Genomic DNA, 14,320 nt, shown 5'->3' with positions numbered 1-14,320 from the left:
TTTTTTTTTAATAGAAACTAAAATACATTAATAACAACGAAACAAAGTCCAACACGGAGTCAACCGAACAGACTACCTATCCTCTTCCTCCATTTTCCTCTTCTACATCTGTGAGATGATGATCAAAGAGGCGAAAATTCCCTTTCATAGGACTACCTAATTAAATAATCAACTTATGATCCCTAAAAACATGTTTCAAAAAAATTAGACTGTACCTATATGAGAAAGAGGGGGCTTCTGTTAGCGGCAGATAAGAAAGTAAAAGCTGTTTGAGTTGTGTCAAATGACACTATCCTTAAAAATTACTCTGACATACTGGTATGATAGACCGGCAGTTCTCCAAATTAAATAAGCACGTCATGCACAAGCAAGGTAACAAAACAACAAGCACTAAACAAGAAAGGAACTCAGGTAGATGAACACAGGACAGTCAAGGAAGAGGAGGAAAGAAGTGGCTCGAACACTTGAGAGCCTGGCACCTTGTTTTGTCTGCATGTATGCCTATATATAAGTCAAAATCCTGGACAAATGTTGGAACAATATCATCGAATTAAGCATCACTAATCCTCGATATAAGCATTTTATTTTCATTAAGCATTGAGCCGTTAAGGTAACAAAACAGTAATGAAATTTGATTAATAAATCCATTTAAGACTTTGCTTAAAAGCCAGAAACAGTTGAGGCTCAAATTCAAATTTTAATCAGCCAAAAAACAAGGTTTTCTGATAAGCTCATTTAAATAAATAATTATTTATTTTTTCACAAAAATAATTTGATAAAAGGAACCCAATGCCTGTTTAACTCACGCACAGGAGTCGAATTGGTTGTTTCACTTGCGATTGCATTGAGTTGGCCTGTTTTGTGTGCATGAGCCCACTTCTCCTCCAAACCCGTTTCATTCCTTAATATTTATACACTAAGAGCTTTCTTTATATGGGCAATGTAGGGTTTCTTCTTTTGAGACACATACACAGTATTACTGCAACAGCTTTCTCGACAATAATAATGTCCCTAAAAGGATAATTGACATCACATCCTCTAATAATATGGTCAATGGCTTCAAGACAATCAAAAAAAAAATTAACCTTGTAAATACCCTTCTGTTAACATATGTTCGCCCCCCCTAATGAATCTAATCAGCTCAACCACGATGGTAGGAACAAAGATTAATTTTGGAGCTAAAACCACAAATCCAATTATTGCTCTTATCATGTAAATTTTCACCACAAACACTGCTATCATTGCTTTGTAAGGAGCCACTAACATATAGCTTGAAAAACTTCTCATCACCATTGCTTTCTTGTTCCTATAAAGAATCCTTCGGGTTGATTAGGGGACAATTATTCATTAGCTCCCTATTCATACAAGTTCTAAATAAATCTCTATAGTATTGAATTAAAGTGCTACTTTAAAGTTTAATGATTAAATAGTGATTGAATCATAATCACTCCTGTCTTTATTAAATTAATATATTTTATAATTATGAATATAGATACAAATATAAATAAGGAATTGTTATTTAAAAACTCAACAATAATAAAGATTTTATAATTCAGATATAATAATAAAACAATACTAAAATTAAAATATAATTATAATAATGAACTTATGGGGACTGAAGGGAGGAGTGTAATTTAGCTTTAACTATTTATTGAACTTATCAAATTTTTTTGTTGCTTAAGAAACTTATTTAGGGCTAAAGGGCAAAATGGAAAATTTGCTTTAAATTTTTTTTTGCCAGGTGTAATAGATATCTTTAATTTTTTATTGGCGTGATATTAATTCTAAAATTTACAAAAATAGCATAATTTTGTCCTATAGTAACGTTTAACCAGCACTAACCATCAGCTAAAAATTTTGACTAAGGTTAAAAGGCAATTTTGCCTCAAAAGTTTTTCTAAATGAGTAATTAATATCTTAAACTTTTGTTAGCACAATGTTTTTAGGTTATTAATATTCAAATCAAAAGAAAATTAAAACAACCTGTTATCAATGTTAAAAAATATTTCATAATTTCGGATTTTGACAAGAGACTTTACATGAGATTGTTTGGGTATAAATCCAACTCTAATTCAAGCATGTCATGGACTTTCCTTGAGCAAAGTTTGGAGTTGCACTCATATTTTTTCATTGAGCAAGTCCAAAAATGTGTCCTTGAGAAAGTCTTGATTTGCATAGGTTTAACCACAAGCAAATATAGACTTTTTGAGACCAACCTATTAGCAATATAGATTAGTTTATATTTCGATTTAAAGGGGTTTAGCATAACTTAACGGAAAATCTTTTTTCGTTTTGAGTTATAAAAAGTATTTGGATCATTCTTCTAGTATGAAGTCAATAACTCAAAAACACTATGTCAATAAAAATTTTAGGACTACTTACTCCTTCAAACAAACTCTTGGAGCAAAATTACTCTTTAATTCTCATAATAACAATCAATGTTAGTCAAATATTACTTTAGAGCAACATTGTACTATTTTTAAAACTTGTAAGTAATATTGTACCTAGTGAAAAACTTTCAAAGTATACCCTTTAACCAAACTTATCTATAAAAAGATGCATTGAGGAGTTAAAAAATCTTGAACCATGTTAGTTACTCTCTTCTTTCTTTCATTTCTTTCTTCTTCAATAAGGTTTGAACCCTCAAACGATTCAAACCTTTGAACTCATTGAGCTCATTGACCATTGATTTGTTCTGTTTAGTTTGAGTTTTAAATCACTAATAAAACTACAATGTCATCCCATGTAATAACAACATTATGTTTTTTTCCCAATCAGTTAAAGTGATTATTGTGCCTCACAACTTATATTTGAAAAAAAATATATATTTATAGTATATTTTTAAAATTTATTTCTTTTTCAAAACTAAGGGTATTTAAAATCGATTTAACCGATTGCACTAGATTGAACCAAACCAATCTAACATGAATCAAACAAAATTGATTTTAATTAAGGTTTAGTTTATTTTTTTAGCAAAATCGACTAGTTTGGTTCAAATTTGGTTTTGAAATCGTTGTTTAACTTCCACCTTCCAAGCCCAATTTAATAATTAAGTTAAGAATTATTTTTGTCCTTCAACTTTATTTAAAGATTATTAGAAATTTTAAACTTAACTATAGGTTAATTCTATCTTTCAAATTAAAGATTCCTCTAAATCATACGTTAAAAAACACTCAACTTTCGTTAGTTATCAATGGGTCCCACTACTTTTTAAATATTTTTTATTTGGTCAAGAGTTATTTATGCTTCTCAACTTTTATTTGAATGATTAGTGAGCACCCTTAATTTAAATATTTTATAATAAAAAATTAAAAAAACATAATATAGAGTCCACTAACGATCAACTAATGGTGAGAAGAAGATAAGATGATAAGGAATGAAATCTTTAAAGTTGAGAGACAAAATTGATCTGCGGTTGAGTTTAAGGTTTTCAATGACTTTTTAAATAAAGTTGAGGGATAAAAATAACATTTAATTTTTAATAATTGATAGTCAGCGCACTAATACTTTATATAATGTCCTTAAGCCAATCCACTTGAGATCTCGACCATTTGATTATATGCACTTGACTCAAGCACGATAGCATGCATGGAATTAAAATAATGAATATTAAAAAAGAAAGAATGTTTTTAAAATTATTTTTGTCCAAGAAAAGATAAGAAAGATTACGAAAAACTAACCTTACAATCAGAAAAAGAGTTGTTAAAAATATTAAAAAAGAAGAAGAAGGAGATAATGTAATCATATGCGCATTGCAAACACTCCTAAAATAGTAATCAAATGTGAACTTGTTGCCTACATTAATTATAAAAAGTAAAAATTAAAAGAAGAAAAAATCATTAACACTGTAAAGAATTAAAGGGTAAAATACTTAAATACTTTTTTACTACAAGCATCCAGTATCTTTAAATCAATAATAATACATCAATACTCATGATCTCTTGGTAAAGGCATCTTTTCCCATCTCATTAAATTTACTTGATGTTCATTAAAGTTGATTGTTTAAAAAAAAAACACAAACATAAAATGCAAAAATATTCAAAAACTTTTTTTAAGATGCAAAAATATCAAGAAAAAGGAACCTTTTTTTAGGTGCAAAAGTATCTTGCAACATTTTTTACTTAAGGATACCAAACTCCTAGAAAAAAGTTTCTTGATATATTTGCTCCTTAACCCAGCATCTCCAGTGCATATTAATAAATGTTAAGCCATTTTAATGGTTCAAAAAAGAATGCTCTCATTAAAAAGAGTTAATAAGTACTCCTACATTTTTATTGACTTAAGAATATTAGATACTCCAAATGAACAAGTTTTTGAATATTTTTGCCCTTTAACCCTACTATAAATACCAACAAAATTCATTTTAACATCATTTAATCTCCAATGAAGGTGCAAGTCTACTCATAAAATTTTTTGCAAGGAGCTAATAGCAGTGTGGTGCAATTTTATTCATGAATTCATAAAAAACGATGCAAAATTCCCAATTCATAAACGGAGGATTGTTGGTTGCACTTACTATGTAATATGTAAATGCGTTAGGGACAAAAATACCCAAATATATCATACTATGGTGCAATTTTGCTCATAAAACCTAAAAAATAGTGTAAAAATATTCTCAATCTAAAACAAATTAAGTCATATGTTGGCAAATATTGACAGTAAATGTCAAAATAATTGAAATTTTATTTAACTTAAATTGTAAATGAAAAAAATACATGTGCTTGAATTTATCCTAAGTATCACAAAACTTAAGTATAATATTTTATGTTATCACACTCCATAGCCTGGAAGGGAGGGAAAATGTTTTGAACTAACTTGGATTGCGAAAAGAAGAGAAAGGCAAGAGTCGGTGAAGCTTCAGTATGGGTTTTGAATTGAAGTATGCTTATGCCTAGAGTTAATTTTTGTTGATTAGAATAAATTTAAACACATATTTTCATGTCTTCACTATGAGTCAAAAAAAATATCAGTATTTTTTATATTGACGATCAACATTTGAGAACATATACCTTTGTTATGGATTGAGAATTTTTGTATTATTTTTAGGATTGATGGGCAAAATTATACTAAGGTATATTATTTATGAATATTTTTGCCCTTAATTCATTTCTACGTAATATACTAGGTGAACTCCACAACCCTTACTTAATGAATATTTTTGCCCCTAATTTTTTTTTCTATTATACATTGAATTTTTTTTTTCCTTTTTTCTTTTAATGATTCTTGGGTAAAATTGCACCATACTTAAATTAAGGATAAGGGTATTATAGTAATTTTTTGAAAACCAGTCAATCCCTAATTTTATCTGAACTAATTAGTTTGATTTAGTTTGGCTCTGAGTAAAGTCAAATCAATTTGTACCTATAAACAATCCTTATCAAAACCCAAGATAAATATTTTCTTAATGCCACACTCTAACTTTCTTGGCTAAAATCTCGTCATGTTGTCCCACCAAGTGCTTGTCTGATTCCAAGTAGGCCCCTATGTAGCAGCCACAATGTCCACATTACTATTTTTGATGAGTAGGAAACATAAATACGAGTGGAAGAATTTTTGATTCGCCACCCTCTTGTTTGATTCTATTTTTGCATGTACCATCGGATACGTTAATGGGGTGAATCCATAATCCATAATGACTTTAAAGGATGGAGCACAGATAAACAAATTATACATAATAGACTAACATGGGTTGATCTTCGTTGAAGGAGTTGTGACCGGTACGAGATTTCAAATCCAAGCTTGTGTGAATTTAAAAGATGCCTTTGAAAGGATAGCATTAATTTGACTTGATAATATTTGTATTTGACTCATTAAGGTTATATATCCGAATAGTCATGTTAAAAAAATAAGATAATGAAATTCTTGGTCCATTAAATTTGCATTAGTTATTGATTTGGTTCTTAAAATTTAATTTTTATAATTTAAGTCTTTAAATTTTTAAAATTATACACCATTAGTTCCTTTGATTCGGAGGGAAAATAACATCATAAGGATTAATTATATATTGTCATGCAACTTTAGATACTATATTGATAATTAAAATAAACTTAAAGGACCACCAACCATCAAGGTTTAACTCTTAAGTTGTGTGTGTATGGAAAAATACTTGTTGATAGATGTCAAACTCTTAAAGCTCGCACTTGCATGGAGGATACCTTGAAGAAATTTAAAAATAAGAAAAAACATAATTATTAGTTTTTATAGTTTTAATATGTTTTGATATAAGTTTCTATAATTTTTTTTTTCATTGTTTCAAGTCCTTTTAATTTATCTTGTCTATAGTGTTAGTTCTTTTATTTTTTTAAAATGTCTAAAAGAATAATGAAGTGGCACTAAGGATGTTAAATATACTTATCTATAATTAATGTTGTTAATTTTTGTTTTGAGATGGAATTATGATTTAACTGACTGAAACTTAGAACATAAAACAGAATTAATTTACTAAGAACGCTATTAGTTTGCTTAGAATCATAATTACATCCCAGCACATCTTAATGACGTTAGCCACAATTCAACATATTTAATATCATTAGAGTTATTTCATTATCTTTATGGACATATTCAAAAATAAAGAAACTAATGTTATAAGCTGAATAAATTAGAGAGATATGTGGTAATGAAAAAAACACTATAAGGATATATGTTAAAATTATAGAGCTAAAAATTATGTTTTAAAAAAAAACCAAAAAATTCATTATTTTTTAAAAAGATTAGGTTGTTGTTGTTATCATTTGTAATTGTAATTTACTGACCAACGATATTAAAATATGAATCGTTGTTGTTATTATTTGTAATTGTAATTTACTGACTAACGATATTAAAATATGAATCATTGTAGTATTTTACTCTGGCAGCATTGCTCTTTAGGATCGCTGGCCATGTTTGCGAATGACCGTACCCAATAGGATGGGACCATAATTCCAAAAGGGGTGAAAAGGGAAAAACAAAAAAAGATGGTCAGGTGGAAATATAAATAAGAGGTGGCAAGAAGCCGCAATTGGCATCGAAGAAGTTGGAAGCAGGAGGAATTTTTCATGAATTGGGTTGTGCTGTCGCAACACTACTAGCGATAGTTTGATTTCGCGGGGAAACTGGACTTGGAGCACAAGATCGTGTCTTTATATGCTCCTGTAAGCCTTCAAATTGTTAATCTCTTTGTTATTTTCTTGGATCTACAGTTCTTCTTCCCAATTTCTTTGCCACTCGACAATTTTTGGGTCGTTCTTCTTCCTTTTTTTTTTTTTTCGAGAAGCTTCTTCTGGCTTCGAAATTTCGAGGATTCTTTCTGCGAATTCTAGCGGAAAAGTTCTGAAATTCGACAGCTTTTGTGGAGAGCCTGAAAACATCTGAAAGTTGCGAATTTTAAGGGTGCTCCTTGTTTGGTAAAAAACACCGAAAATTTCACTCTTCAGGTGGATGTCTTCCCTGACAAAACTTCTGCAGTAATATAACTTAGTGTGTAAGCACATCCCATTTTGGAATTGTTCAGTCGAGACCTTGGATGAAGTTTGTGTTTTTAGGGTGTGCGGTGGAGATTTTGGAGACCATGCTCGCACTTTCTTAAAGATCTTTTAAAACTTAATGTTCTGGATATGAATGAACTTTAAATCGAAAGTTGGGGAAGATTGAATCAGGAGATAATTGCTACCTGGTTTCAAGCTATTACTGACATTTTCGAAGGAATATAACATTCAGAAGTTTTATGATGGTGTTTAATTTGCTTTAGTAATTTAGTTTTGTTCTTGTCTCTTGAAAGAAGGGGGGAACATGAGTTTGAGTGAAATGAATGTGCTACTTAAAAAGTATCTGTTCTTTAAGTTCATCCATTTGCATGGTATCGGAAAAGGATATATGCAGGTTATCTTTTTGGGGATATCAGCTACTCGTTATTTATTCAAGCATGTCTTTACAGGAAATTCTGAAGTTTTTGTCTAAGCCATTTCTTTTCCGCTTCCTTCGCTCCTTTACAGCTGAAGCATATAGACATGGTAGTTTGAATGCTGTTCTGCAAATTAGTTTTGGTCATATCAATTATAATTGCTTTACAGTTCTTCTTTGTTCTTCTCTATCTCTTTTATAATTACACATCGTGATAGAAAATTCTCAAGTCAGTAGACTAGAGAAACATGCTAGTTATATAAATGGTCTCATTTTAAGCGCGAAATTGCATGCTTTCATAGTAAGAAGGATGGTGTCAGGCCTAACATTTTTTTAAAACCTGAAATGCCAGCCCTAACATGGAAACTGTCTCATGATTAGGAGTGGCCAAAATTCCCATTTTCAAAAATTGCTGCAGGAACCATCACATTTGGTACTTACATGCAGGGATCTTTCCCTATTCGCTGCATAATTCAAACAATCCGTTCAGTAATTTTCCATTTCCAACAATTGGGTTAACCGTTTCTTTTAAATGCTGCCCCTCTATTCTTATGCTCATAATTTATTTTAGACTGTCCCTCCGTTTGTTTGGTTCCGTTCTTTCTTTTCTCACTCTATGCATTATAGAAGAATCCTAGAAAGCTAAATCTCCATGTCACTGCCAAGAAGTTGATTGAAGACTCCACTGCTGCTGCTATGTTTGAGCAATAATATGTCCTTCTTAGATGTTTTGGCAAAGGATGTCTGAATTTGAGAAGGACTGCGTCATGCTTTTGTGGAAACGTCTAAGTGGTTACTCAATCGGACATTCTTCACTTTACCTTTTTACTTTGTGAAGATGTAGTGATAGTGTTATTTTTTATTTATTTGTTACATGTAATATGAGCTATTTCTATTTTGTATCTTACAAAAATTGTTAGCTAAACCCTCTTAGTAATCATTGATGTGGAATTGAAGGTGCAATTTTGTGGATTCACATTTTGATTACAGTAATCAGGTCTACAAAATTTAGAGAATATGATTTGAAATTTGGGGATAAGGGATGAGGATAACTTCTCTCTCATTTAGGGGATTGAGGGCAGGGATAGGTGAGATAGGGGCTGGTAAGGACAGGGAGCAGGGAACGCATCCATGTGGAGTTGTCATACTGGCTCTTGATCTTAGATTACCCAACCGATTCCCATGAATAGGATTACTCTCTGAGCAACTACTTGACCATTTTCTCATTCATCTTCATGTTTTACAATGGAACATCATTGAATATTGATGGACGGGAACGTTTGTTTCATTATGAATTGCAGCTGATGATGATCTGCCAATCTGTCAAAGATTGACACATGGATCCTGAAGGCAAAAAGTTTGGAGGAGGTAAAAGTTTTTCATGTAATCTATTTTCCATGTATTTTCTTACTTGTTTTTATGCTATAACTTCTGTTTATCTATCTGTATAACACCATGACCCATCGCCCAATTGAAACTACTTGATATTTTGAATTGAAGTTTGACAGTTTGTTTCTCCATATAATAATTTAAACTCTGTCCATAAGTATCCCTTGTCAAACATTCTGAGGGTAGATTAGAGCCTCCTTCTGTCATTCTAACTATAACAGTATCAATAACACTGCTTTTTTATTATCCATTCCATGTTCCTGATCAGGGGATTATCACTAGTGGTCAATCAATATTGTTATTAGATTACATATATGGTGCCAAGTGCCAGCTATGATGAGTTCTGCGTTAATGTTTGTGCATGGGGATTTGTCAAAGGAATATTTATGTTTTTAAGCACATGTTAACATTTGGGAGACAAGGGTGCAGTTGACAGGAATTTGTGTGTTATATTTTTTATTCTAATTTAATACTTTCTCATTGAAAACATGTTATCTTATTTGAACTTTTAGGACCAAGGGAATTAACGGGTGCTGTAGATCTTATAAGTCACTTCAAATTACTTCCGCACTATGAGTTTTTTTGCAAGAGGCCACTGCCCGTGTCAATTGCAGACACACACTATCTTCATAATGTGGTAGGAGACACAGAAATCAGAAAAGGAGATGGGATGCAGTTGGATCAACTTCTTCAGAATACATCTTACTCCGTAGATACAAGTTCTCGCATACAGCCTTTTGACCTAGATATTTTGAAGGAGGCTTTTCAACTGAGGGAAACAGCTCCCATTGATTTGCCTCCTGTAAGAATTTTTCTGCTTTAATGATAGTAGTTCTGCTATTGCTTGATGTGGTTTTCTATACTTCCTGACACTGGCCATCATGTGATTGTAGATTTCAGAAACGACATAGTCTAGTAATGTTTTATATGTTAGTTTTCGCTGAAGACTACAAATGTGCTTACTCCTTCCTCCTACTTCACTCCAATCTATTAATAGGCCGAGAAGGGAACTCCAACTATTGCAGGAAAATCAAAAGGTGAGTCTAAAGATAAGGAGAAGAAGCATAGAAAGCACAAAGACAGGGACAAAGATAAGGATAAGGAGCATAAGAAGCACAAGCATCGCCATAAAGACCGCAGCAAAGACAAGGACAAGGAGAGAAAAAAGGAAAAAAGTGTGTATCATGATTCCAGTGCCGATCATGCGAAGAAACACCATGAAAAGGTCAAGGATTTGTTCTGCTTGTTGTACATTGTTTGCAATGAGGATCAACATTATTCCAAGTCTTGACTCTTGAATTATCATACCATTATATCTTAATTATTTTAAATTGGATTTATCAGATATCTTATAATTTTTTTCTTGGGTTTTATCTAAATTCAAAGATTCTGCTGATGACGGTGTGAACCCTCAAATTGTGATTTAGGCTCAAATTAAGGAGATCTATTCTACTGTATACCAGTATTATACAATAGGCTTTGCTTCACTCATTTGAAAATGTTGCTGAAATTAGTTCTATGCATAAATCTTTCTACTCTATGTGCTTACAGAAAAGGAAGCATGATGGAGATGAAGATCTTAACGATGCAAGCAAACACAAAAAAAGCAAGGTAATAAAAGGGGGGCAGCTTTGTGTTGAATGGTTGTCATTATTTATTTTTTTCTCTGTATTCCTTTTATATTTCTGCTCTGTTTTCTTGTACCTCACCTTATCCATTATTTAATGAACCTTTCTTCTGCAAATTAATTTTATTGCAGCATAAGAGCTCAAAAATTGATGAGTTGGGGGCAATAAAGGTAGCAGGATAAAAAGGATACATACTGTAGTTCACTTTTTTCTCAAATAGTTGTTATCAGTTGTTAAAGTTTGGAGGGGTCTCTCAGTTGACATTGTGAAACTTGAGGTACTTCATTATAATTGCAAGATTCGATTATGTTTCTCTGCTATCCACATGGTTTAATCTTTCTTTACAGTGGTCTTCTATTTTATTAAATGTTTTGTGGTACATATTTTATTCTACCTAGGTCTTGCCCCTTGGTATCCATGTTATACGTTGAAACAATTCTTACTGATACCTGATTATTTGGGAAGAATGTTGGACGATGGAATATTAGTGTTGCTTTGAGGTTTTCAATAGGATTTTCACAATCAGCTCTTTTGGCTAAAAATAGTCACGTTTGGTTAAATGGTCTGCAGAAAGTAACACACCACTGCCCAAGCGTGCTGTAAGCATTTTCTCTTTGATTAGAACTCATTTTTCTTGTCATTTTTCAATGGACACAAGTTCTCATTTTGCATTCAGTAATTGGAATATTAAAGTTATATCGCTCTCGCGTATGGTATTGGGGCTTGGAGTCTTGTTCTTCCTATGCATGGCAAGAAAAAGAAGTTTGCAAAAGATTCTGGAAACAGCTTTCTATGTTTTGTTTCTTGAAACCAAAAGGGAGGAAAAAACCAAGACAAGACAAAACTTAGATCTCACAAATTTTGGAGCACAAGCAATTTCATATAAAACATTAAACGGTAATAGCATTATCTCAAGTTGATTCTGTAATAATTTTTATCTCATGCTGTTCATATAACTTCAAAATCAAAACCATGCTTGCACACCACTAGTAGTTGCCAAATTTGATGGTGAGGGTCCTGAGGAGTTCAGCAGTATCTTGCCAATCCTATGAATAATCCTGATGAGTGATGACAATTACTGGATAAGAAATTTCGCTGGCAGAATTATCAGTGATTAAAAGAGCATCTTGTTTTCAGATGCTGTACAAATGATGAGAATTTATCTTGTTTGATGGAGGAGAAATGATTTGTTGGGAAAGAGATAGTAGTATGATGCAGTCTTAATCTTTTTAGAAGTTTTTTTTTTTTTTAGGCTGAATGAGATGACATCATGATAGTAATATGACATGTCCCTTTTTGAAAATTGAGATGCGTGGTGCAGCTAACACCACTATTAAGAGCATGTTTGGTCTCTTGAGAACTGCCTAAACCATGAAAAATGAAAATTGAGATTCATGGCAGCTAACACCAATATTAAGAGTGTGTTTGGTTTCGTGTTGAGAACTGCCAAAGTCATGAAAAACATGGTTCTAGTGGTTTCCAACATGAAACCAGACTTGCCCTAATTGGTTCTCATGTGAAGCTTTTCCAAATATTGGATCCTTGGATCCAAGTTGGTTGGCTAAGAGTGTTGTATTAATTAAATCTGTTGGGAACATAGGTGACGCAGTGTTAAAGAATTAAGTTAATTGCTTTCAAGGGGCCTTAGATTATTGCAGTCCAAGAGCTCCTTTGTTTCGCCTATGGGAGGGAGATTCAATTTTTCTTGCGCATAAAATGAGATGCATAACATCTGTTGTATTTTTGTTGTTATTAGCTATCTTCTTTTTGTTATTTTTTCAACTTAAGGCATGAGAATTTTTTTTATTTAACAATATCACTTTTTGGTTTCATATTTCCATCAATTGCATTCTATTCCATATACCAAACAACTTGTATCTTTTTTGTTTGGGATTATTCTCTGGTTTTGTTTTGAAGAGGGGAATGTTATTTATCATTACTTTGCTTTGTACTTCATCTTCATCTCTTGGAGTTTGTCTTTTTATTTATACCCCTCTTTTAGAATATTTTAATTACAAAAGGGTAGAAGCTTTGGTGGTGTGTTTTTCTTCAACGCCAATTTCTGTTTGCTTTATTTTTTTTTGGCTGCAACCCTGCATTGCAGTAAAACCCTTCTGAATATTTTAATTATAAGGACTGGCAGTAATTGTATATTATCATGGTGTTTCCTGCATATTTAAGAGATTCTCATCACAGGCACTATTGAAATCCAGTAGGATTTTTTTTTTTTTTTACCAATGTGAAAACTCAGTTTTATGCATCGGAATTTTTATTCTCCAATTACGACAAAATCCATTTTAAAGTTATTTGAGTAAATTTTCATGTATTGTACCAAATAACGCCAGTTTATGATACTATGTTGATATCTATTTTCATGTTCAGTCTGGTGGTGCAAGATTCTTGTATTTGTTTTATAGCATCACTAGATAGTTTCTCATTGATAAAATATATGTGTGATGTCTTCCAATTTTATGCAGAGTAGCTAGTGAACTGTCCCTAAATATTATCATGAGGGTGAATTCACCTGTTGGTGGAAGGAAAGGATACTGAGGTAAAATTTGCTGAGAATGAACCTTGTTGTATAATTATAACTATCTTATATCTATATACACACACACATTAGTGCCAGTAATTTCCCAAAATCTGGTCCTTTCTGTGTTTTCTCAGTTTTGTGGCGCACTGGACATCTCAAAGTGAATGCATTATTTTTGCCCCTTAGTGAATTTTCTATTTAGTAGTTTTCAATTAGGGCTAGTTGCTTAGGATGACTGAACTAGAACTAACACTGGGAAATGTGTATATTGATTTGATTGCTTTTCCTCTGCCCTGTATCTAACAGTAACTAGTCTGACATTCATGATTTGTATGGCTTGGCATCATGAAAACTAACTCTTCCCAAAGTTTTTTTGTATATATTGTGTATTGAAATACTTGTCATTTTGAGTAAGGAACTGTTTAGTTTCGGATGGCTATTTAGGATTAGTTTAGTTCAGAGGCTTAAAAATAACATCCTTTTTACTATGGATGATGTCATTATTAAGATTTTGTATGCTTTTGATTAGTGAATTAGCATAATATTGATTATTAGCAGATATGCTATGATCTTGATGACTATCATACCTCTTTAGCAAGGTTGCTTCTATGGATTGGGAGTAACAAATTTTAGCTCTGCAACTTTTGTAGAGTCGTATTCTCTGTATTCTGTTATGAAGATATTTGATATATGTAAATGTAATGAAATCATTTTATATGTGTATATGTTATAATAGTATATGTTAACCCGATTGTGAGAACTACTCTTAATTGAGTCCACCGATGCTTGGGTCTGACCTACCTAATCCGATAGTAAAGCAAAAGGGGGAAAAAAAACACACACACGAGTGTATTTGTGTTTTCAAGTGAAAGCCAAATGTTGCATAGAGTTT

General features: G+C 31.9%; 1 protein-coding gene across 5 annotated transcripts; it reads left to right on the top strand.

Annotated features, from left to right (window-relative positions):
* The first annotated feature begins 6,974 nt into the window (after positions 1–6,974).
* Positions 6,975–13,842, top strand: LOC129294987 (mediator of RNA polymerase II transcription subunit 19a-like). 5 transcript variants are annotated; one of them, XR_008589478.1, is made up of 8 exons: positions 6,975–7,130; positions 9,180–9,246; positions 9,780–10,069; positions 10,265–10,492; positions 10,819–10,878; positions 11,027–11,172; positions 13,378–13,446; positions 13,563–13,842. XR_008589478.1 is itself a non-coding variant. In XM_054933472.1 (6 exons), the coding sequence occupies exons 2-6, from the start codon at positions 9,216–9,218 to the stop codon at positions 11,075–11,077; spliced, it is 660 nt and encodes a 219-aa protein (XP_054789447.1). In that variant the 5' UTR covers positions 6,975–7,130; positions 9,180–9,215; the 3' UTR covers positions 11,078–11,403. The 5 variants fall into 5 exon arrangements, 1 of the variants encoding a protein (XP_054789447.1); XR_008589476.1 differs by having other exon boundaries at positions 13,373–13,446; XR_008589477.1 differs by having other exon boundaries at positions 13,378–13,842.
* Positions 13,843–14,320: the final 478 nt, after the last annotated feature.

The sequence above is a fragment of the Prosopis cineraria genome, unplaced genomic scaffold (genome assembly GCF_029017545.1).
Source record: "Prosopis cineraria cultivar Desert tree isolate PC_DT_omini unplaced genomic scaffold, ASM2901754v1 PC31, whole genome shotgun sequence".
In the NCBI taxonomy this organism is placed as follows: domain Eukaryota; kingdom Viridiplantae; phylum Streptophyta; class Magnoliopsida; order Fabales; family Fabaceae; genus Prosopis; species Prosopis cineraria.
The sequence above is the reverse complement of the archived record's forward strand: the minus strand, read 5'-3'. Positions and strand labels throughout refer to the sequence as shown.